The sequence below is a fragment of the Podarcis melisellensis genome (assembly GCF_964234715.1).
Source record: "Podarcis melisellensis genome assembly, chromosome: 4".
NCBI lineage: Eukaryota > Metazoa > Chordata > Lepidosauria > Squamata > Lacertidae > Podarcis > Podarcis melisellensis.
Window position 1 is genome coordinate 84,622,732 of NC_138531.1, and position 25,898 is coordinate 84,648,629.

At 42.0% G+C, this 25,898-nt stretch overlaps 1 protein-coding gene across 1 annotated transcript in view; it reads left to right on the forward strand.

The window, feature by feature from the left end:
- PDGFD (platelet derived growth factor D) overlaps positions 1 to 13,985 on the forward strand; it is a 146,167-nt gene extending 132,182 nt beyond the window's left edge. The window contains exons 6-7 of the mRNA XM_081910014.1: positions 534 to 748; positions 8,438 to 13,985. Coding sequence (XP_081766140.1) covers positions 534 to 748; positions 8,438 to 8,572 — 350 coding nt within the window. The 3' untranslated portion in view covers positions 8,573 to 13,985. The remainder of the gene's footprint in view (positions 1 to 533; positions 749 to 8,437) is intronic.
- The last annotated feature ends 11,913 nt before the right edge of the window (positions 13,986 to 25,898 follow it).

The following is a 25,898-nucleotide window of genomic DNA, read 5'->3' on the forward strand; positions in this document are numbered from 1 at the left end:
CTGGTTCCCTGTAACCTCACTTCTCACAGTGAGGGAACCGCCAGAAGGCCCTCAGAACTGGTCCTCAGTGTCCGGGCTGAACAGGCTAGTATTGTTTGATATAAGAAGCAAGCAAAACCTGGGTGCAATGGTGTTATTTCCAGCAAATGGTATTCAAAGGCACACAGCCTCTAACAGTAGAGGCAGAATATAACCCTCATGACTAGTAGCCATTGCTGGTCTCATCATCCATAAATTGGCCTGTTCTTATTTTAAAGCTTTCTGAGTTTGTCACCTCTTTATTTTGTGGAAGTGAATTATACATGTGGAACCATGCTGCCAGTTCTAAGATTTTATTAGCTTTATAGGTGTTGTGATTTTAAGGTTTGTACCACCTGTTCCTTTTGGTTTTTGAGCTTTATATATTTTAGGAATTGCAATTTGTATTGTGCCCCCCTCCCTGCCTGCCCCTTATGAGGAATGACAGGTTAGAAATGTATTAAACAAATACGTTTTCTTTACAAATGCCATCTCTCTCTCCTTTTCCATTTCAGTTGACTTGGATAGGTTGAATGACGATGTGAAGCGATACAGCTGCACTCCAAGGAATTATTCTGTCAACATAAGGGAAGAACTGAAGCAAACCAACGTTGTTTTCTTTCCACGCTGCCTTCTGGTCCAGCGCTGTGGGGGGAACTGTGGCTGTGGGTTCAACAACTGGAAATCTTGCACGTGTACAGCAGGAAAATTGGTGAAAAAATATCACGAGGTACATCAGTCTTTACTTACATCTATAATCTTCTAGGCTCAAGATAATCTGTGTTTTAAAAGCAAGCCCTCCGAGATGTTTACTTTTTCCTTGGTAACACAATTTAATTATTAATTTATTATTTTTAGTTTTTATTATTATACTTTACAAGAATATATGAAGGTATTTAATGCAATCTACTGTAACAGTGCTGCAGCAAATATCATTATTGCTTTACAATTTCTAAAATAAACATACAGTGGTGCCTTGGAAGTCGAACGGAATCCATTCTGGAAGTACGTTTGACTTCAAAAATGTTCAGAAACCAAGGCGCTTCTTCTGATTGGCTGCAGGAAGTTCCTGTAGCCAATCAGAAGCTGCGGAAGCCCCATCAGACATTTGGGTTCCAAAGAACGTTGGCAAACCGGAACACTCACTTCTGGGTTTACGGCATTCGGGAGCCAAAGCATTCGACTCGCAAGGTGTTCAGGATCCAAGGTACGACTGTAATTTTAATATTTCTAATAAATGATTACACAATCAATCATTTAAATAAAGTTAAATATTCCTACAAACCCTAATGAAATGGGGGGGGGAGCATGGCAGTGAACATTTTCCAGCAATTATTTCCTCTCCCTACTCTTCAGCTTCTCCCAACAGAGGATATCGATTGTTCAAAGTGAAAGACCCAGGAATGTGATTTATTAAGCATCTACAGGAGAGACGTGGTCTCAGTGTTTAAACTACTCCAATGACAAAAACACACCCTATATTCTCCCCCCCCCCTTTTTAAAGAAAAAAACCCTTTATTTCATGCAAAAACAGTGAACATTAAGGAACAAACCAAAGCAGGACAAACCCAACCTATGATTAATCATTACACGTCAACTGGGCGGTGGTGAAGAAGATGGAGGGCAGAAAGAGAGAGAGGAGGGGCTGGTAGAGAGAGAGGCAATGGGGTGGCCCCACATACTTCAGCCTCTATCCCAACCCACTGCTGTTTTGTGGCTCCCAACAGATTATCCCCAAGGGAATGCAGCCTTCAGTGGAAATAAGTTGCCCGCCTCTGCACTAATGGATATTGCAGGCCTTATTTCCCAGTTTGATTCAGCAGCCAAGTTGCACTCATATGGCCCTAGGCATAAAATCATGGGGGGGGGGGGCTTTCTAGAAAAAAAAGATCAACAATTTTGCGGGTTTCAGGAATTTTATCTTTTTGAAATAAAGGTAAAAGTAAAGGGACCCCTGACCATTAGGTCCAGTCGTGGCTGACTCTGGGGTTGCAGCGCTCCTCTCGCTTTACTGGCCGAGGGAGCCGGCGTACAGCTTCCGGGTCATGTGGCCACTACTTGCACTTTGATGTGCTTTCGAACTGCCAGGTTGGCAGGAGCAGGGACTAAGCAATGGGAGCTCACTCCATCGTGGGGATTCAAACCGCCAACCTTCTGATTGGCAAGTCCTAGGCTCTGTGGTTTAACTCACAGTGCCACCCGTGTCCCTTTTTGAAATATGGCAACCCTAAAAATACCGATCTCACCAAGCAGCTGCTGGAAGGGATTCAGGGGCCTGAATTCAACTACTCCCTGCTTCTTCTCCTTCCTTACTAAACATCTTACTGGTGGGATTTCAAAATTTATAACACATGCTCTTAATTAAGAAAGTTAAACACCTGAGAGCTCCTCTCTATATGGGTTGATTGAACTGGGATGTGGAGGGGATGCTTTTTTTAGCAGCATTGTAAACTAGCTGCATCCTGAGTGTGATCAAATGAAAACAGGACAGCTCTACTTTTGGGGGGATGCTTTTGCAGCACCCAGATATTAATCTAATGGTGGTGATTTATGGGGAATATTAATGGTCCAGGATAACAGATTATTTGGCCACTGGGTAGGCATGATGGGAAGATACCTGAGTTCCGCCAGGTGAGAAACCCCCCCCCCCGTCTCTCTCTCTCTCTCTCTCTCTCTCTCTCTCTCTCTCTCTCTCTGTGTGTGTGTGTGTGTGTGGTGCAGGAGAGGAAATTTGCTCACCGAGTCAACCACAGGAATTGCTATTAATTCCTTCCATTCTTTTTATCTCGCAGACTGGAATTAATTAAGGACAATGTTCTAGCTTGAGCTTCGAATGACCTGGCTTTTGTAAATGTAAATGTAAATGTATCCTTTAGGGATGAATTAACCGTACAATGAACATAGATTTGGATATTAGAATTAATAGGCACTGTGAAGTTTAATCTATATTGGGTACATGAAAGACCAGAGTGATGTTAGTCCAGCACATTCTTCCCAGGCAAAATTCTTGAATTTTTCTGAATCCTAGGGCTAAGCATTCATCCCTAGCTTTGTTCCACATTTATCTAGCCATTTCCTCTTATTTAAAAAAAGGTACCGGCAAGGGCAAGAGGGGCTGCTGAGAGGAACTCCTGCCTTTCCTTTCTTGGGATCAATTCCAACACTGAGCAAGAGGGACAATTCTCAAGGGACATGTGCCACCTCTGAATGCATAGTGTGGCCATACACTCTATCATAGAAAAAATTACCTATGCAAAGCTAACTTATTAAGAGGCCTTCATACAGATGGGCAAATGTATTGCATGTACAAAACGTTCAATGTTATACCGCAGAATATTTTATGTACATTTGTGTACTGCTCTTCAAAAATATTTCTCCTAGGGCAGTTCATAATCCAAAACTGTAAAAATATGCAATGCAACATGGATATAATTTGGAATAGAAGCCTAATCTGAACACTTTCTTTTGTTACTTTTTGTATAGAGGTTTTCAAGTGTGCCCCACCATCAAGTTCTCCATTACAGGGATGGGAATGTTTGTCTGTCCAGATGTCATAGACTCTAATTCCCACCAGCCCCAGACAGCTTCTGAGTGCCAGTGGCTGGAAACCACAGGAGGGGAGATTTCTGTGGCACTCAGGTCCTGCTTGCATAGACATCTGGGTTGGTTATTGTGAGAACAGGATGCCAGACTGGATAGGCTATTGGTCTGATCCAGAACCACCTTCTTAGAAGAGAAATTCACTCCTTTTTTTGTTTTTTTAGATGCATAGGTTAAAAAATATTGATTGGCTAAAAGCCGAGAAATTAATCATCAACTTAAAAGGAGAGAGGACTTTACTCAGCCTTTTCATTCTCAAGCATGTTTAGCGACCCCAGATTACTCCATAGTCACCTGAATTCCAAACAAGGTCAGGAAGTGAGATGCAGGTTGCATTAAAAGCCCAGAGCATTTATCACCTGAGGAAATGTGTCACAAACACAACCCCTTGATACCCTTCAATAAAGTTACAAGGCAGGAAGCTCAGACCTGCATCACATTCACCTGCCTTTCCCATATAGTCAATTCTATGAGAACTTTTATAAGGCCATCATAATCTTTTACATTCTTATAAACACGGTATCTGGCTCAACAGTTGCATTTTCCATCTAGTTTTTTATTAACAGGGCTCCGTATACAGGATTGATTCAATCTCTGATATATGAAGGGATGAGGGGAGGAATATTTTCTGCGGCACAGTTTTCTTTTCCTTCCCATTCCTCTGTGAAGCCCTATCCTTACTTCGTACTTAACGTCCTACGGACGGTAAAGCCAATGTAAATGTTCAAAGCAATTGCATAGCAGAGTCCCTGAACTACCCTTTCCTCATATGAGGTCAGGAAAGAATTTTATCTCTATTTCCCCAAATTTCCTCAAGTTTTCTTGAGAGCTCAGGAGGGAGGAAGAGAAGGGATGCAATGAAGCACTGCGAGTGCCACACTCTGTCTGCACAGAGGTCAAACAGGGGTGAATTGGCTCTGATTCTGCATAATGGAGGGCACAGATCTGGGGTACACTCGGATATCATATGAAACAACCTTAGCCTCCCCTCAAGCTTGTGCATCCCATTCTCCCATGCTCTGCTCTAGCACATACTCAAGAAAGAGATCAGAAACCACACTCAAGGTGAGCAGTGGGGAGGGGAGAGTGGGCAAGCCCAGGGTTCACTGTGACTTGCACTTGTAAAGCTATTATGGTGGTTCAAACTTACATCTGTACAGTGGTACCTCAGGTTAAGTACAGTGGTACCTCGGGTTAAGTACTTAATTCGTTCCGGAGGTCCGTTCTTAACCTGAAACTGTTCTTAACCTGAAGCACCACTTTAGCTAATGGGGCCTCCTGCTGCTGTCACGCCGCCAGAGCACGATTTCTGTTCTCATCCTGAAGCAAAGTTCTTAACCCGAGGTACTATTTCTGGGTTAGCGGAGTCTGTAACCTGAAGCGTATGTAACCTGAAGCAGATGTAACCCAAGGTACCACTGTACTTGTCTAGGGTGTTCAAAGAATATGTGTGTTGGGGATGACATTCTTGGAATGCGCACAGCAAACAGGATTCGCGAACAAACACATCAACGCTCCATGCTCTGAGCATCTGCCCAAGCTTCACTAATCCCTCTAATAGCAAACTCAGGTTGTGATTGCCACCAGAAGTGCATCTCAGATAGGACCATTGAAAAACAACAGGCGATCCTAAAAAGAGCCTGCTGTATCAGGCCAATGGCCAGTCTAGTCCAGCATTCCTGTTCTCTGGACAGCCAGATACCTGTGGGAAACGGGAGGAAACAAGAGGAAAGTATCAGTCTGCTCAGTGGACCTCTGAGGTTTACAGAAGTAAACAAAAACATTTCAAAGCCTAAGGGGGCAAATGAGGACTAAGCATCTCCAGTAGCCTTGAAATGTTGATAGTTCATTGAAAAGGAATTTGGAAAACTGGGAAGGTAGGGTAGGCAATATTCTGCATCAGCCTCTAGCAATTTATAATATCCTGAAAGAGGATACTTGGCTGGCTGGCTGGCTGGCTGGCTGGAACCCTGAACAGGAATACTCATGTTAGGAGGTGAGAAGGGTACCTTTTTGATTCAGGTCCCAGTTGTGTTCCCTTTTGAAGAAGAGGCTCCATATTAGATAGCTCCCTTTCAGTAGGCTTGCATATTTGAGCAAGCCTCGTGCCTGCAACATGCAAATGTGAGCTTTTATTTTAAATACACAGAGTTCCCTTTAATATACCGTGACTGTGGCAGGCGACCTTGCCTTTTTCATCCTTTCAGGTCTGCTGAATAAACCTGAGCCTAAGACTATTAGATGGAAGCTTGGATTGAAATGTTAAGCATCAGTCCCTTGATCACTTAGTAAAGCCACCCAATTTCTGTGTTGTTCAAACACTGCTTTCCGGCCTTGGATGAGAAAGTGCCTGCCAATTCATTTCTCTCCCGTTATCAGCAAAGTGCATATACTGTGCTCATGTTTCTTAACAGAAAATACAGAGAAGACAAAATCCCTAAACTGTCAGGAGGTCTGCTGGCTTAAATGCTGGGCAGATCCTCATCCCTTTGCATGTGCTTTCATTTGAAAAGGCTGTGTTCGCTGAACAATGCTGGTGAATTTCAAAGTGCATTTTACATTAATTAGATTTTGAGAAAGGGCTTGAGCACGATCCATCTTCTCCACTCAAAAAGCTGCATGTGGAAGAGGTGGTGTCTATAGAGCAAGGGTGGAGAAGCTTTTTCAAGCCAAGGGCCACATTTGATCTTTGAGAGCCAGTGTGGTGTAGTGGTTAAGAGTGGTGGACTCGTAATCTGGTGAACCGGGTTCGCTTCCCCGCTCCTCCACATGCAGCTGCTGGGTGACCTTGGGCCAGTCACACTTCTCTGAAGTCTCTCAGCCTCACTCACCTCACAAAGTGTTTGTTGTGGGGAAGAAGGGAAAAGGAGATTGTTAGCTGCTTTGAGACTCCTTAGGGTAGTGATAAAGCCGGATATCAAATCCAAACTCCTCCTCCTCTTCTTCAACCTGTCAGGACCCACAGGCTAATGCTGGGAGATGCCAGATGCAAAAGTGGGTGCAACAATCAATGTATATTCTACCTGAGGACATCTACACACATACACATAAACACACGCCTCTATTCTTCATCCAGACAAGCAAGGGGCATCATCAGAGTTCATGGACAACTTCTAGCCAGGCAAAAACATTTAAGGAGGCATGGTGAAGAGTACTGCTGGGGGAGAGTTCCAAGGACTGGCCAGAGAGGCCTGGAGAGCTGTATTTTGCTTCTTGGCCTAAAGCTCCCCAGCCCTGCTATATAGCATGTATCCCTGCATGCATTGCACCAAGTGTACTCCAAGGCACCTATCACCTCGGATATGTGGGAACTCCAGGGCTCTGGTACACAGGCGTCCTATGCAATTGCCTGCAAGGGGCAAGATGGTCAGTACGTATTACAACAATCCTGCACTGTTTACTTTTGGTTACAAGTTTGTTTCTGAGTCCAATTTAGAGTGCTGGTATTGACCCTTAAACAACTGAGAGTCAGGATATTGAAGGTCTGCCTCTGCCTCCAAGAACCTTCCCAAGCATTAAGATCTGCTTTATATGCCCTGCTCTCTGGCCTACCACTGGCTCGGTGTTAAATTGGTTCAATTTCCATATTGGGATTTGACTGCAGGCCAGAACCCAACCAGGTAGCAACCAAAGCATTTCAGACCAAATAGGACTGTTTCTGAAGAGTCAGACTGGGGTATAAACCAAATGTTGTGGTTGGTGCACACTCCTGATTTATATCCTATCATATACTTCAAGGTGGCTTGGAAAATAGTGATGCAATAAAACTGCAGTATTATACAGAAAGAACAATTGGGTTGGGGTGGGTGGGAAGCTGAAGTAAGAGACATCATAAAAAAAAACACCCCGAAAGATAAAATTCAGCACCTGAAGGTCAATAGCCTTCCTGTATAGGAAGGTTTTAACACTTTGATGCAACACAAGCAAGAAGAGTGCTGCCCCGTGTTCTTCCAGCTTAGGGTCACATGGGGGACTCAGCTGGTGCTCATAGGACAGAGGCCACATCCCGAAGAGGAGAATCACAGCAAGGCTAGCTTGGAAGTTTAGTCAAATCCAGTAAGGCACTGCCAGATCATAAGCAGAGTAGCAGGGCAAAAAGGCAGCTTATCAGCACCATGGAGAGCTCACAGTTGCTGTTGTTTAGTCATTTAGTCGTGTCCGACTCTTTGTGACCCCATGGACCAGAGCATGCCAGGCACTCCTGTCTTCCACTGCCTCCTGCAGCTAGGTCAAACTCATGCTGATAGCTTCGAGAACACTGTCCAGCCATCTTGACCTCTCTTGTCCCCTTCTCCTTCTGCCCTCCATCTTTCCCAACACAAGGGTCTTTTCCAGGGAGTCGTCTCTTTTCATGAGGTGGCCAAAGTATTGGAGCCTCAGCTTCACATTCTGTCCTTCCAGTGAGCACTCAGGGCTGATTTCCTTCAGAATGGATAGGTTTGATCTTCTTGCAATCCATGGGACTCTCAAGAGTCTCCTCCAGCATCATAATTCATGTGTTGACAAATACAAAACTTAACACAACATTGGTCAAGCCCACGCCTTGACCATTCCCTTTCCTACCACATTGGCTGGGGAAGGGCCTTGCATGCACATTGTGAAAGGACCGTAGCTCAGTGATGTAGCATCTACCTTGCAAGCAAAAGCTCCCAGGTACAATCCCTGGGGTCTCCAGGTAGAGCTGGGGGAAACTGCTTCCTAAAAGCAACAGGCAGGCAGTGTAGACAATACTGAGTTAGGTGGACCAATAGTCTGACTCCATGTAAGGCAGCTTCCGGTGTTCCAATGCCACTGACAATGTGTCTGCTTTCCTTCCCAGGTGTTGAGGTTCATCCCTGAAGCAGGTCACATCAGGAGGCGGGGCAGAACCAAGAACAATATGGCGCTGATCGATATTCAACTGGAGCACCATGAGCGTTGCGATTGTGTCTGCAGTGCAAGGCCACCTCGATAAAAAGAGACCATGCCATCCCGTTTGCAACTTAAAAGGACCTCTTTCCCTTGAAGGAGGAGCAGTCTGCAGAAGGTCCCCCAGTGGCCACTGAACTTTGCTAACAGCCTTGCTTGTAGCTGGTAGAGGTGCCTACAGCCTCCCAACTCCAAGTACTAAGTGCCATGACAGCTAATCATTAATAACACTGATTTATGGTATCCGACTTCAAATATGGGATTAAGCAGTAGAAAACAAGAGAAGCCAAAAGCTGAAATCTTCAGTGCATGCAGTGAGCATGATAGCAGTATTCCTTTGGCTGAATTTCCTAGTTGGCTTTAAAAAAAAAAAATCAACCTACATGTTACACAGTGAGTAGGCATGCAGGTATTCATATGCTGCACACAGCCCTTTGCGCACACAGCCTATTGACTTAAGCACACTTAAAATGTAAATAAGGAAAAACCTTATGGGCATACATGTATTCCAAATAGCTAAACCCAGTTTATACATATTCACCCAGTCCAGCATATGTACACCATGAAGAAACAGTTACCCACACATGGATCTGACGTAATGGATATACGTTACAGAACATTAGTGCTGTATGGGAAAGCAAGAGACCACACCCACCAATGTAAGATACATATCCATGCCCATTATTTTGCATGCCTTGATATATCCATTGCAACACAGAGATTGCCAGAAGCAGAGTAAGCAATTGCTGCGGCCTGTGCATACCCTTCTGCTTGCTCATAAAGTATTCTGGATTATGTTGAAGAGCTCCCCGTTATCCCTTCAAAATGCAGGTTCAGATTCCCTAAAAGACTATGATGAACAGAATCGTATGCAATGCATGACGTCTATTTTTGATTGGACTAACATCCACCAGTGTGACATGTAAGTTACATTTAGTGTAAGGATGAATGGTTTCTGCATTGTCAGGAACCGCACTTATTCTCCTTAAGGTGGTGCTTAGTGGAATCCTCCATGGTGTTTCCGAAGAAAGTTTGAGAATCTTCAGCTGTTTCTATTTGGTTCTAGAATATTCCTTCCCATCCCACAATCCACACGCATTTGTAGACCTAGACAGAGGTCATGAGCACAATTCTTTGTCAAAAGACAGTAGCACACAAATAGCCTTAACAATGAGGAATGCATGTATCAAGATAGGTTCCTCTTTTCCATGCAGAATTCTCACCTGGTTGGGTGGAAGAGCAAAATAACTTCCCTTCTTCACCACTTCATCTCATCCCTAATCTGCACCTGTGTTTAAAGTGGAGCACCTTAGAATGGTCCTTAATAATAATATGTATCATTTGTCTAGTGTTTTTGTTTTTTAGTGTTCAAAGTGCTTCACATACATTATATAGCAGCAATTTATTCAACAACCCCATAAGGTTGTTATACCTTTGTAAGGCAAATCAATATTATTATCCCCCATATTGAAAATGGGGTTGAGGCTGAGACTGAGAAACCACCTAGTGGTTTGACTAAGGCCATTTAAGTGAGGGCCCATCTGCACTATACATTAAAAGCACTATCATACCACTTTAAACAGTCATAGCATCCCCCAAAGAAACATGGGAACTGTATTTTGTTAAAGGTATTGTGCTTTGTAAAGGGCCCCAATTCCCCTTCCAGAGCTCCAATTCCTGGGCTGGTTTAACAGTCAGTCTCTGTTTGCAGGGGCTCTGGGAACTGTATTCTCTGGGAGGGGGATAGGTTTCCCTTAAGAACACACATTAAAGGGATGTGGGTGGCGCTGTGGTCTAAACCACTGAGCCTAGGACTTACCGATCAGAAGGTTGGCAGTTTGGATCCCCGCAATGGGGTGAGCTCCCATTGCTTAGTCCCAGCTCCTGTCCACCTAGCAGTTTGAAAGCACACCAGCGCAAGTAGATAAATAGGTATCGCAACAGAGTGAGCTCCCGTTGCTTGATCCCTGCTCCTCCCAACCTAGCAGTTCGAAAGCACATCAAAGTACAAGTAGATAAATAGGTACCACTCCAAAGGGAAGGTAAACGGCGTTTCCGTGCGCTGCTCTGGTTTCGCCAGAAGCGGCTTAGTCATGCTGGCCACATGACCCAGAAAAACTGTCTGCGGACAAACGCCGGCTCCCTCGACCAGTAAAGCGAGATGAGTGCCGCAACCCAAGAGTCGTTCGCGACTGGACTTAACTGTCAGGGGTCCCTTTACCTTTACCGTTACCTAAGAACACACATAAGAACATAGGAAGATCCTGCTGGAGCAAACAAATGGCCCATCTAGTCCACATCCTGTTCTCACAATGGCCAGCCAGATGCCTCCTAACAACTCTCAGCATCCCTAGCAAACTACACTTCCCATAATTCTTTGTGGAAAGCCAGGTCTGTTTAAGGTGGCATGCTACTGCTTTAAGTCTATAGTGTATTTAGGGCTTGAGTTAATGTCAGAGGTTGAGATTCAAACTGGGGATCTTCAGTATCTTGGCCACTACACTAAACCAGCTCTTCCTGCATATGTACGTATTCAGTGGGCAAGAGTTGAGTTCTACCTTGTCTGTATTCTTTTAGTTGCATACAAAATGTCATACTTTTCTCATTATATACTATAGTGTTAACTGCATCTAGTAGCTTCCATAGCCAAGTCTGAACTTTTGGCACTTAAAAAAAAGAAGATCATGGGATTGAATTTTTGGTGAGGCATATTAATGTCTTGAGCCTCACCTGATTCTTGCTGAGTAATACTGAATGCTTATTATTTTCACAGAATATAGATATGCATTTACTGCCTGCCTCCTGGCAAAATAACACACTTTTAAAGGCTACTTCCATAGCCAGCTTTTGAATATATTATGAGAATGTGCTTTTGAACTTATGAGAATGTTCTTTGATTAAGGTATGGAAGAGGATCCTTTCCAATCATGTTTTTGATTTGATTTCACCCACCCACCCAATGCGACTTGTCCAGTGCAAAATGTAGGCCAGCTTAGGAGTTCAAGGCAATGAACTCTTGGCTGTGGATATAATGGGGAAAATAGGGTGGAAGATTTCACAGACAAGGATTTATACTTAACAGCAGTCTGAAGCTGCACTTCATTTTTATGGGTTGCTTTTTCGTGCCTGTCTCTAAGGACGAAAGGAATGGTTTTACAATAGCATTTCCTGCATTAAACTGAAATTGGCTTGTTATCAGGTAATATTGTGAACTTTTAAACCGCCCCTGTTCTGCTGATTATATCAGTGGTAGAGTTCTAAAATTATCTCTGTCCTCTAGATTGGTTTCTTTTATCAAGTTGAATGCATTATCTGCTCCCTGTTTTTATATCTCTATCAAAGCCTTCTTGGAATACAGTTTAAATACTGAGTGAGTTGCCACTTAACATTCTGGTGGAACTCGTGGGAAGCCAAACATGGCTTGTGGGGTTTCTTGGTCTTCTTTTATTCAACTTGGGTGTATTTTTTCCCCAGGATGTCTCTTTAAGATGCTTAATTCATTATGCTCCTATACTCAGTGAGCAGCTTTGAAGCCAAAGATTCTCAGCTTTATTACTTATTTTGAAAAAGGTTCTTCACAATTCTTCACTTGGGCAAAACTTCCTAGAATTCCATGTTAATACCGAGAAACTAGAATGTGAAATATATGTGTGTTTATAAGCCTTAGTGGACACTATTAACTAAACCGTTGTCCGTGTAGGGCAACTGCATGTTTTTTCATGAGGTTAGAGTTCCATTTAGTTTGACTTTTTCATTGAAACTTGACTCTTTGCTTCAGGCATGTGGTGGGCTGTTCACAAGGGTGAATTTCATGCATTGGGATGTGTGTGTTTGTGTGACAGTGCATGTGAGCTCAGTCATAGGATCTACCACAGCCTTCCCCAATCTGGTGGCCACCAGATGTTTTGAATTGCAATTCATTTCTCACCATTGCTGAACTACAGAAACTGGAAGGTTACATGAGCCTGAGATTTGCTCCTGCCTTGATTTGGACCTTCCTTGTGAACAGTCCTGATAACCTGAATTAGCAAAAGTCATATTCTGCTTTGAAGGTGGGTTGGGTTTTTTTAACAATCAAGTGGATAAATTTATCAATCAATCAATAATATTCACAAAATTAACCAGGTTGGCTCTGCCAGCTCCTGTCCCTCGACACCACCTTTCATGTCCTCTGAGCTAGCAAAGAACATGATGCTCGTGTAGAGTGGACGATGCAAATGTGTTCATGTGCAACGTCTACAAAATCTATACATCCCAAAGGCTAGGTCAGCACACCAGGTGTCGGGACTGGAGTCAGACACAAGTAATCACAAAAGAAACAGAGCTCTGTTGTCAGTCAACTCTTTAAGGAAACAACACACAACACTTCTCAGTCGGTCTTGTCCCTATGACGCAGTTTCCAGGCTCCTCTTCCCCCTGGATGTTTTCCAACAGTCTCAAACGGTGCCTGTGCACCTCTGGCCTCTGTTTTGCTCTCTTCATTATTCTGCATGTTCTCTGAGGCTGGGGAAAGGGGAGCTTGTCACAGCAGGAGGGGGAGACTCCTGGGATTCTTCAGCAGTCTCTTAACCTCCCTCATCTACTCAGACACTGAACTGCTCCCTGTCACTGCTCACTAAACTCTGCTGCCCCTTCAGCATCCATCACTTCCTCCCAGTCTTCTTCCTCTCCTCAGATCCCTCTCCTCAGTGGCCCACCACCAATCCCCTGGCACCTCTGGGGTTTCCCTTGGGGTCCCCCAGCTGGTGCCTTCTACCATTCCTCTTAGCCCAGCCAGTCCCTGACTCCAGGTGCAGCTTGCTCAACATGTAAGTGTTCCCCTCCTCTCTCCAGTGAGCTGACACAACTAGTTTTGAGGAATGAGCTGTCAAAAAACAATGGCAGGGTTGATGCTAAGGCAATAACAAAGGAGGTAAGCAAACAACTCACATGTATTTATTGCAATGAATTATAAGCAGACCAAATTGCTGTTCTTTTCTTTTCCCCATTCTCCTCTTCTCCCCCCCCCCCATTAGATTTGATACAATTTCTCTGGACACAATTCACTAGGAAGTTCCCCTGCACACACTCAATCAGAATGATTGTGAGCTGCCCAAAAGGACATTCGATTGCAGCATTTGTATGGAAGTTATGAGCCAGTCCTCTCGTTTTCATTTGGTTCAAACAGTATCAAATCCATTGCACAAATATTACTTTCAAAGAATCATGAAATAGACCCATGCTTTCGAAGTGACTCTGCTACTTGGGAAGATTGCTTTTCAGAAAGAAAAGAGCGAAAATCACTGTATTCTTTAAGATAAGACTCTGCTTTTTTTGAGGTGTGATTTATATATGTATTGTTGTTTTTGTTGGTGATATATCCCTAAAATGCTGCCTTTTCTAAACCGACCTTTTGACAGTTTAGCACACACAATATTTTGCCTCTTATGGCCAATTAAAAATAAACTCTAGCTTTTGAAGGAGGTGGCTCCGATTCATTAATACACATTGACACGATTTAACATGTGCACAATAGCTGGCATTCTTTTTCTGGAATTAGTCTCTAAGTTTCTCATGCAGATCCCAGGCACCCATATGGCATAATGGGACCCCATTCCCCCTTTGTCCTTCCTGGCCAGCCCTCAGCTGGAGCGCACAGTCAGGCTCAAGGATTGGTCAACATGATTCTCCATAAACACCAATGGAAGAGTCTCATCTATGAAGATGTGGGATCCTTTTCAGCTGTGCTGAAGAAGAAAAAGAGTACCGATTTCCAGCAATTTCCAGCATTCTTTTAAAAAACAATGTTCACTTTTTCATTTAGATTATGTTGTTTGGTCAAATAGGATTGGTTGCATGAATCCAATCAGACCAGCCCAAGACATTTTGCTGCCTGAGGCAGAGCAGAAAATGGCGCCTCCAGCCAACCCTCCCAGTCAAGATGCACAATTCTCAAGTCATCTGCCAGAAAATTATAGTTATTATTAATTAAATCTGCATACTGCCCTGCATCTGACAATAACAGGGCAGTTCACAAAATACTTATTACGACTTCCTCCCCCTCTTTCTGGGTGTGATTTTAATTTATTAATAATAAGAAAATTGGAAAAAAAATACTGCCCTTTCATAACACCAAAAATCTGCTACCTGAAGCATTGCCTTATTCTGCCTAATGCTAGGGCCAGCCCTGATTACATTTAGAGTCTTCTGGGAATATCATCATGATCATCCTCAAGATGCCATGCACCTGACCATGTGATTGGGTGCAACTACGCATGTGACTAACTCAGCAAGGAAGCAGTGACAGTCAACGGATACCATGCCTGGAGATAAAAGAGCAAGCACAATAAATCTTAGAACTGAACAGTATCGCAGTGGGGTCTGTAAGTTGAATATTTGAAGAATCAAAATATTTTTCTGGGAGAAATTTCAATTGTACTGAAAAATCAGCTCAAAAATATGTTTTTTGTTTTTTTAAAAAACCCTTCTGATTTAGCACAGTCCTAAAAATGAACAAAATTTTTTTGCAGGGGAGAGTTTTAGCATTTTAGGTCATCATCATCCTCATCATTTTATTTGTATGCCGCCTTTCCATAGTTGAACTTATGCTCAAGGCAGCTTACAACATGACAAGATTTACATAATTACAACCATAACAGAAGTCATAAACAATCAATAAAACACATCAAAAAGTACATAGCCAAATGGAAACAATTTCCACAAAAATCATAAGATCTAAGACAACAATAATATCAATAACAGCAACAGCTCTCTCAGCCCCCCATAAGCAATACTCCAGTCCAAGAAACTGTTCAACAGCCTCAGCTTTTGTAGCTGGAGTCAGTCTGCACTCCACTCTCCCAGGCCAGGTGGGAAAGGGCCAGCAAGGCAGGGTGCAGGTCTTGCAGGGCTCAGAGCCAAGATGGTCTCATTTAAAACAACACAGATAAAATTGAAAAACAATTTAAAAGCAGCTGGAGTCCTTGTGAAGCCTGTCAAGCCCTGCCCCAAGTCAGGTGGAGAGAGGCAAGGGCAGGGTCCATTTTTGATGCTCTGGAAAAGCACCAAATGCACCAAAAGCCAGATACCGTCTATTAAAATCAGAGCGTAAACTGCACGGTCGACAGGCAAATCCCTGGAGGAAACACCAAATGGGTTCCGATTTCACCCATCCTTGTGAAAAAAATCGCACATGACATTCACAATAACCTTTCCATCTTCAACACAAAGAGGCTTCATCCTCTGTAGCAACAGTAATCTCTTTCCAAAGGTCAGGCAAGGATTTTCATGTGCTCCTAAAACAAATGGCAAACAAAGGCAACTTCTAGTCTCAACAAGCCAAAATATTTCATTCCCTCTCCCCCCCCCCCACCCTTCCCAATTACACAACATCTGAAAGACAATTACACTTTTTGGTTATTCAATCAAGATAAATGCTGCAGGATTGTGTGGGGGAGCGATTATTTATTTCTCCCCTTCGATTTTAATGAAGGCACTTGGGTCCAATTTAAATCTTTGACAAGGAAAGGTAAGCAAATTAGCTTTCCCTAAGAAATGCACTTTGCATACAACTGAAATCTTTGAGACTGAAAGATTTTGTTAATTAAAGGAAATCACTTTGTAAGTTTTTTCTCCCCCAACAAAAGGCTAATTGAAGGTACAAGAGAAAACAAAGCTTCCTCATGCCAGTAGGTATAAAATTTAGGACAAGGGAAAACACAGGAAAAGGCTAGAAAGATCTCTGCCAATTTTTCTTGGTTTTGTTGTTTTTTTAAAAAAATAAATTTGGTTGGTTTATAGCAGAGTTAATAGCTTGGAAGCTGGAACTACACGGTTCCTCTACCACACATCACTACCATTGCTTTAAAAAAGGAGTAAAAAACACACACTGAGGTCCCATTGGTAAAGAAAAAATGGTTCTTATAGAATTTTCATATTTACAAGGATGGCTTTGGGTTCTAAGCCTTCTCATTGCTGCCTCATGCAGTGGGGAGAGAGGGAGAGGGAATGAGCTTGGGAAGTTTAGTGGGAAACCACAAAGTTTATTTTAGCCGCTCTCTGTTGACTTGAGGCACGCAAGGTTGTTTATAGCCAACAAATCTTAGATACCAAATTTGTAGCTATGTCTTTATTATACATTTATTTTTTAAATCCTGTTCCCCACCCTTCTTCCCAAACTTACTGCAGCTTGAAATAATGCGAAAATTAAGTTAAAACAGATAATAATAATAATAATAATAATAATAATAATAATAATAAATTTATACGCTGTCCATCTGGCTCCCAACAGAATATTAAAAATACAATAAAGCATCGAACATTAAAAACTTCCTGATATAGAGCTGCCTTCAGATGTCTTCTAAAAGTTAAGTAGTTCTTTATCACCTTGACATCTGCAAGGAGGGCCGGTACCACTACTGAGAAGGCGCCCTGTAACCTCACTTCTTACAGTGAGGGAACTGCCAGAAGGCCCTTGGCGCTGGACCTCAGTGTCCAGGCTGAATGATGGGGGTGGAGACGCTCCTTCAAGTATACTGGGCCAAGGCCATTTAGGGCAGGAGTCAGCATATTTTTTCAGCAGGGGGCCGGTCCACTATCCCTCAGACCTTGTCGGGGGCCGGACTATATTTTTTTGGGGGGTGGGAATGAACGGATTCCTATGCCCCACAAATAACTCAGAGATGCATTTTAAGGACTTCCGGTCCAGCGCGACACCGACTCAGGCGGGGATTTCTCCACTGCGGAGAATCCCGAGCTTCTCGGAGGAAAAAGGGGCTCCGCAGGGCGCAGCGGTCCCCTGAAAAGTATCTGGAGGGTGTGCAGATACACTGGTTCCCGTGGAGCCGTAACGCGGACCTCCCGGACGTCAGGTAACTCCGTTTTTTCGGAGCGAAGAGTACGACGGGGGGAGAAACGGGCTGAGGGAAGCCATAGCTCCTTCGAGAAAGCGAAGCCCCGAGCCTGAAGGGGAAGCGCCGGATTCTCAGAAAAAACAAATTCGAGCTCAAAAAGGAGGTTATAACTCAGAGTGGTTATTAAAGAATTCGAACAAAAAGGAGGTCAAAAAGAGAGCTCAACCTTTATCTGAAATCATGGCGGACGCAGAGATCTAGGCAAAGCAGCGAAAAACGTGAGTGTCGCTAGCGGTCGAACTTTTCTCTCCTTGGAAACTTTCCGGAGCATTTGAAACAAAGTAACTGATAAAAGAGGAAAGTAGAGGAGAGCAACAAGTTACTATATTGCGATCAGCCTGTATATGTTTCGGATTTCCCCAGCCCCCTTATATCGGGAGGCAAGGGAAAGCTGTTAGTTTCACTTTTAAAAGCTCTGCGCAACGAAAGAACTTATCGGGCTAGAGACTCCATTGTTCCTTTTCGGTGGCTGCGTGCCAGGAGGAAGAAGGAGGAGAAAGGGACTGTCCGTTTGGTTCGGCATTACTACTTAAACTAAACTTAAATAATAACTTTAACTTTTCAAAATAACCTGGCCATCAGCGCAAAAGAGACTTTATTGTGAACTTAACGGGAAGTGGGGAAGCCTCTTGGTACCTACTTCTCTGTCTCTTCTTTCTTGCATATATTTTTACCATCGGTTTTTTTTTTCTTTTTTTCCCTTCGTCTGGACTCTACCCTCCGATTGCAACCTCCTGGTGGTTGGAAGGAAAATTACAACCTGGTTCTTCTTTTTTTTTTTTTTTTTTTTGCTCTTTTTCTGACTTCTCTGGGAGAACTAATTTCTGAGGTGGGATCTCTATTTGTCGGGAAGAAGTTTAATTGGGACTTATTCTATTGGCGCCCAACCCCCGGAATACTCCATTTACCCAAACTTTTATGGGAATTAGCCCGATTGAGGGCAGGAAGACAAAGAAGGAAGAAATTCTTAAGAGGGTGGCCCCTTAATATATGAAATGGATTAGCCTGATTGGTGGCAGGAAGACTCAAGATCAAGTACTGACTGGACTGATACCCTGGACTTTGGACTTAGAAGCTGATAACTAATAACTCTAATCTGTGGATTAGCCCAAGTGGGGGCAAGAAGAAGGGTCACCGATTGGGGAGACTGACTACTGGTTATAAGCACAATAGGGCCAAAAACAGACTTAAAAGTACAACAGACTATAGAATTTAAGGGGCATTGGGGATTGTATTAGGGGGGACTAATTTGACTCTTTGGCAGAAAAGGGGATAAATAAATTGGGCGAAATGTCGCATACACAGAAAAAAAGTGGTGAAGGGGGGACTCCGGGGGAAAGAAAGGGATCCAAACAAGAATCAGATTTTAAAGCGGAAATATTGAAAATGTTTAGTGAAATTAGGCAGACTGAAAAGAACCTAGAAACAAAAATAGAACAATTAGATACAAAGATTGGCAAAATGGATAAGAAAATAGACGAGACGGTAAATGAATTGAAAGGACAAATCAAAGAAATATCCAAGAGAACCCATGTGTTAGAGGAGGGAATGAAAAAGACAAAATTGGAAATGAGAGAATTGAAACGGGAAGAGGATAAAATCAGGGTGGGTCTCATGGAATTCAATAAATCACAAGAAGAAATGTGGGATGCCATCTCCATGAATGAACTTCGACAACGGGAAGTTAATTTAAGGATGAGAGGGATACCTGAAATCCACAATGAGAATATTAAACAAAGATTAACAAGAGAACTGGCACAATGGTTGGAACTCCAAGAGGTGGAAGTGGCAAATTCGATCCAGAACGCCTTCAGGATGAAGGTAAGAACGACCAAAGCGAAGAAATATCCCGGGGACTGCTTGATAACATTTAAGGATAGAGATATGAGAAACTTGGTTCTACAAAAAAATAGGGAAAAAAGATTGTCCATAGATGGTTTTTACATAATTATTTTTAAAGACATCCCAATTAAATTGTTGAAACGAAGAGACCCCTACAAACCACTGGTACAAATTCTTAAAAAGAACAACATAGAATTCAGATGGGAGTTCCCGGAGGGGATCTCCTTTACCTACAAGAACAAAAGGCACCGACTATGCAGCCCAGCGGAGATAGGCAAGTTCCAAAGAAAGTATAAAGAATTAACGGTAGAAGAAGAAGACGAAATGAAAGGAGCAACCGGAGGTACCGCCGCAAAGATGAAGAATGGAGAGCAACGGGACGAGGAGGGGGAGGAGGAAGTGGAGGAAGAAGAAGAGGAAGAAGAGGAGGAAAGATTATAAAACTTAGGAAAACTTATTATTTAAATTAATTAATTTGGAAAAAATATGGCATTAAACATATGGAATTGGAATGTGAATGGACTGAATGAAAAAAAGAAACGGAATAAGGTGGAACATCTTTTAAAGAAGAAGAATTTAGACATAATATGTTTACAGGAGACACATATAGCAAAGAAACACAGAAAGATTTTGATCAATAAGAGACTCGGAAACGAATTTATATCATCAGATAGGGAGAAGAAGAGGGGAGTGATACTGTATGTAAGGAGTAAAATCGAAGCACAACAAATTTTTAAAGACGAAGAAGGAAGACTTATTGCAGTCCAAATTAATTGGCAAGGTGAGAAAATAATGATTGTCGGGATTTACGCACCTAACGGAAATAAAACTGATTTTTATAAGAATTTGGAAGAAAAACTGTTGGAATACGTAGACCAGAAGATAATTGTAATGGGAGATATGAACGGAGTGGTGTCAGGAGAGATGGACAGATTGAGAAACAATGGTTCAAAGGAAGGAAAACTACCCAAAACTTTCTTTGAAATGGTCAAAAATTGTAATCTAATAGATATCTGGAGGTTGCGGCACCCACTGGAGAAACAGTTCACTTTTTATTCGGAACCAAATCAGTCAATGTCCAGAATCGACCAAATTTGGATATCAAATGAATTAACGCCAAGAATCCTAGAAGTAGAAATACAACCGAGAGTTATCTCAGATCATAGCCCCATTAAATTAGAAATTAAAGGATTTGAAGAAAGAACCTATAGATGGAGACTAAATGATTACTTATTGGACGATCGAAAGGTAGTGCAAGATGCACAGAAGAAATTGAAAGAATACTTTGAAGACAACTGTAATAAAGGAACGAGGATGAACATAGTGTGGGACGCAAGCAAGGCAGTGATGAGAGGCTTCTTTATACAGCAGAATTCGATTAAGAAGAAAAATCGGGAGAAGGAAAAGAAAGAAATTTTAAAACAAATTATGGAAAATGAACAAAAATTAATCAAGAACCCAAACAGTGAAAAAATCAAGCAAAGCATCAAGGCTTTACAAACCCAGTTTGCAATGATGATTAATAAGGAGGTGGAATGGAATATTAAAAAACTGAGACAAAAAAACTTCGAATTCGCAAATAAATCAGGAAAATGGCTTGCCTGGCAGATCAAGAAAAGGAAGGAACAAAACACAATAAACAAAATTGAAGTGGGAGGAACAGAGATAACTAACCCCAAAGATATCAGGAAAGGATTCTTGGAATATTATAGACAACTATATAAAAAGAAAGATAAGAACAATATGAGGAAAATAGAAAGATATTTAAAAGAGAAAGAGGTGCAAAAGATCCCGACAGAAGCACAAGAAAGGCTGAACACCCCGATTGACACAGAGGAAATAAGAACGATGATAAAAAAACTGAAAAATGGAAAGGCCCCAGGACCAGACGGCTTTAGTGCAAGATACTACAAAGAATTGGGAATATCCCTGTTGATACCACTGAAAGAAGTAATGAACAACATATTGAAGGAAAGAGAAATCCCAGAGACATGGAAGGAGGCACTTATAACTTTTATCCCAAAAGAAGATGTGGACTTATCCCAAGTAAAGAATTATAGACCAATTTCATTACTCAACACGGATTACAAAATTTTTACGGGAATTATAGCAGAAAGATTAAAAAAGGTTCTACAAGAAATTATCCATGATGATCAAGCGGGTTTCCTTCCAAATAGACAGATGAGAGATAATGTGAGAAATGTAATAAATATCCTAGAATATCTATCTGCAAGGAATGAGAAACAAGCAATGTTGATGTTCGTGGATGCTGAAAAAGCATTTGATAATGTGGCATGGGATTTCATGTTGAAAAACATCGAGCAGAGAGAAATGGGAAATGACTTTTTTAACGGAATAAAAGCAATATACACGGAGCAAAAAGCGAAGCTGCTAGTGAACAACATGATAACAGAGGAGATAAAGATCTCTAAAGGTACCAGACAGGGATGCCCGTTGTCACCATTATTGTTTGTGCTGGTCCTGGAGGTGCTATTGGACTCAATAAGGAAAAAGGAAAGTATAAAGGGGGTGACAATAGGCCGAAACCAATACAAAATTAAAGCCTTTGCTGACGACATAGTTTTGATGGCGGAAGACCCGTTGGAGACTGCAGCGGAGATATTGGAAGAAATTGAAAAATTTGGGGAGGTGGCAGGTTTTATAATAAACAGGAAAAAAACCAAAATTATAGCTAAAAATATGGAAAAAATAACAATGGAGGCATTGCAGCAACAAACAGGTATTGAAATTGTTAAAAAAGTTAAATACTTGGGAATATGGCTATCCCCAAAAAACATCGATCTGTTCCAAAACAATTATACCCCGGTGTGGAACGGAATTAAGAAGGACCTGGAAGTGTGGAATAGGCTAAAGTTATCTCTCTGGGGGAGAATCTCTATGATCAAGATGTCAGTGCTGCCAAAGATGCTGTTTTTATTCCAGATGTTACCAATACTAAAAGGAGTGGCGATTTTTAAGGAATGGCAAAGGACGATTTCCAGATACATATGGCAGGGCAAAAAGCCGAGAATCAAGTATAAATTACTGACAGATGCAAAGGAAAGGGGAGGCTTTGCCCTGCCGGATCTGAAGCTATACTACGAAGCATCGTGCCTTTGCTGGTTAAAAGAATGGATTAAACTTAAAAATACAAAACTCTTGGATTTGGAAGGATTTGACAACAGATTTGGATGGCACGCATACCTTTGGAAAGAAAAGAAGAAGGGATACAAAACTTTTGAAAATCACATCTTCCGGAAATCGCTATGGGAAGTTTGGGACAGATATAAAAACATATTGGAAGGGGGGGTGCCACATTGGCTATCACCACTAGAGGTTATGGGGGTCAAAAAAGTTAATATGAGAAGCGATTGGATTACCTATGGAGACTTAGTAGAGAAAGAAGGAGGAAAGTGGAGATTAAAACCATATGAACAAGTCAAAGAGCATGTTTTTGATTGGCTGCACTACCATCAAATAAATGAAATGTTCAAAAGGGATGTGAAAGAAAAGGGGTATAAAGAAAAAGATTCGAGATACCAAACAGAGATAGTGAACAGCGACTCCAAAACAATTTCCAAAATGTACAAAATCTTGCTGGAATGGCACACAATAGATGAGGAAGTGAAAGTAGTAATGATTCAGTGGGCCAAAGATTTAGGATACAATATAGACTTCGACGACTGGCAGAAAATATGGAATGAGAATTTGAAATTTACGGCATGTACCACACTAAAAGAAAATGTAATGAAGATGGTTTACAGGTGGTACATGACACCAGCAAAATTGGCAAAAATGTATAAAACCTGTAACAAATGCTGGAGGTGTAAGGAGAAGGAGGGTACGTTCATACATATGTGGTGGGACTGTAAAAAAGTAAGGGGGTTCTGGGAAGCTATATACAACGAACTAAAGAAAATACTAAAATACAGTTTTGCTAAAAAACCAGAAACCTTCCTTCTAGGTATAACAAGAACGGATATAAGTAGGAGAGATCTTAAACTGTTTCAATATGCTACTGTCGCAGCAAGGACACTGCTAGCACAAAGGTGGAAACAAGAAACGGTTCCGACTTTAGAGGAATGGAGGTCAAAACTAATAGATTACGCAGAGTTAGACAAATTAACGGGGAAAATTAGATACAAAAAGGACCAGAATTTTATTGAGGACTGGGGGAAATTTACAGAGTATTTGGAAAGTATATGTGAGGATAGTACAACGCTAGCGTGTTTTAAAGAGGCTTTGTGAAAGTAGAAGGAGTATTGTCAAAAGGCAAGCAAAGATAGAAACATAATACTTAATGGCAATATAAAATTAAGGAATGTGAAGAGAGGATTGGAAATACGAAAGATTGTCAGAAAGGTTGGGGGAGGTCCAAGTAAGGCTAAATATGTGATATATAAATGGATTTGTTTATTGCTTTTTATGGAAAACTTTAATAAAAATTTATACATAAAAAAAAGAGATGCATTTTAAATAAAAGCACACATTCTACTCATGTAAAAACACACTGATTCCCGGACCATCCTTGGGCTGGATCTGGCCCCTGGGCCTTAGTTTGCCTACCCATGATTTAGGGCTTTCAAGGTCAGCACCAACACTTTGAATTGTGCTTGGAAATGTACTGGGAGCCAATGTAGGTCTTTCAGGACCGGTGTTATATGGTCTTGGCTGCCACTCCCAGTCACCAATCTTGCTGCCGCATTCTGGATTTGTTGCAGTTTCTGGGTCACCTTCAAAGGTAGCCCCACATAGACTGCATTGCAGTAGTCTAAGCGGGAGATAACTAGAGTTTGCACCACTCTGGCAAGACTGTGGGCAGGTAGGGTCTCAGCCTGCATACCAGATGGAGCTGGTAGACAGCTGCCCTGGACACAGAATTGACCTGCGCCTCCATGGACAGCTGTGAGTCCAAAATGACTCCCAGGCTGCGCACCTGGTCCGTCAGGGGCACAGCTACCCCATTGAGGACCAGGGAGTCCCTCACACCTGCACCATGAAATCAATCTTCTTTAAGGGCATGTGGAACCACAATGTGACTATATCCACTTGTTGAAACTTTTGTGTTTTTTCCCATTCTACTTGAGAGGAAGTCCTGAATGAGGTTTGAATTTCACTTCAGGCAAAATATAGCGATTACCTAAGGGAGTTTGTACTTTCACCTCTCTGGGACAATTTTTCTACTTAAAAAAAAAAAAGTTTTTTTGTGTTCCTTCCAAATCCCTCAGATGTTCTGCCTGACGGAAATAATCCCTGTATTAGCATCAACATTTGCCATCCTCAAAACTTGGCAACAGCCTGAGGGAAATGTGGCGCTCTTGTAAAATGCTGCAAGTTTACAAAAAAAAAAACCCTCATTTTGGCTTCTCTCCTTTAATGCCCTGAAAAATTTAGCCTCAGAAAAGGAACCTTCAAATTAGTTTCAGGTTTCGCTTGAGGTGAAATTTCAGTACCAAGCTGAATACTTAATAAGCAGCAAGAGATCTGTACTGCACAAAAAGGTTTGTCGAATGAAAATATTTTTGCCACAGCCCTATTTTGAAAAGCTTGCGAACCTTCAGTAAAATGATATAGCTGCCTGCTCAGAAGTAAGTTACTTTGTGTTAAATGGATCAGTCTAAAGCAGCGGTTCTCAACCTGTGGGTCCCCAGATGTTGTTGGACTACAACTCCCATTATCCCTGAGCTCTGGCCTTGCCAGCTAGCGGTGATGGGAGTTGTAGTCCAACAAGAGCTGGGGACCCACAAGTTGAGAAAGGCTGGTCTAGAGTTTGGTTTATGGCCGGCATTTGGGAAAACAAGGATTCCTGTGCCTTCAGAAATCCTACAGGTTAAACCCTTTCTAGAATGAAAATACAGTTGTGGTGATAGCTTCACAATGATTGTATCGCCTAGTGTTGTGTTACAGCTTGCCCTGATGGCAACCACTTTGTGATTGGTACCCACAGCACTTTTTCTTGAAATTCAATTTGTGCTTGGTAGTCACAAAAGGTTGGTGACTCCTGAGCTACCAGGGCACTATAGAACACAAAAGACCTCGATGTTTTGAAGTAGCTAGAAGATTCAGAGACGATATTAAAGCCCACCCCAATGCTTTCTCTGTGGCCAGTCCTTGAAAATGGTCCAGAAACTTCAGTTGGTCCAAAATGCCACTGTCAAAGTTCTACCTGGGATTAGCTAGATGGGGGATATTATTCCAGCAGAGGCAAATTTAGGGGAGCACGACCGGTTCTCCTGCACTTGATGCCGAATGCTTCCCTTCAGACTCCTAAACTAGAATATTATACATATCCTTGCAAATGGGATACAAATCAATCAATTAATAAAACAGACCAATCAATAAACATTTAAATAAATAGTAAATAAACAATGTGACTTGGTTTTGCAACTTGGTGCTGACAGCTTTCCTGCAGACTCTTAAACTAAAATATTTTGTTCATCCTTGTAAATGGGGTTGCTTTCTGGTTAACTGGATAAATGCCTCAGAAAACAATGAATTACACCAAAGACTGAAGGAAACCATTTCTGACTTGAAGAAAGAAAGCCCACAGCGATGTAATAACCAGCTGCTGCAAACTATATAAAATACCAGCTGCCAGCTCTTATCCATAACAGTATTTCTTCAGTTTTCTTCATATAA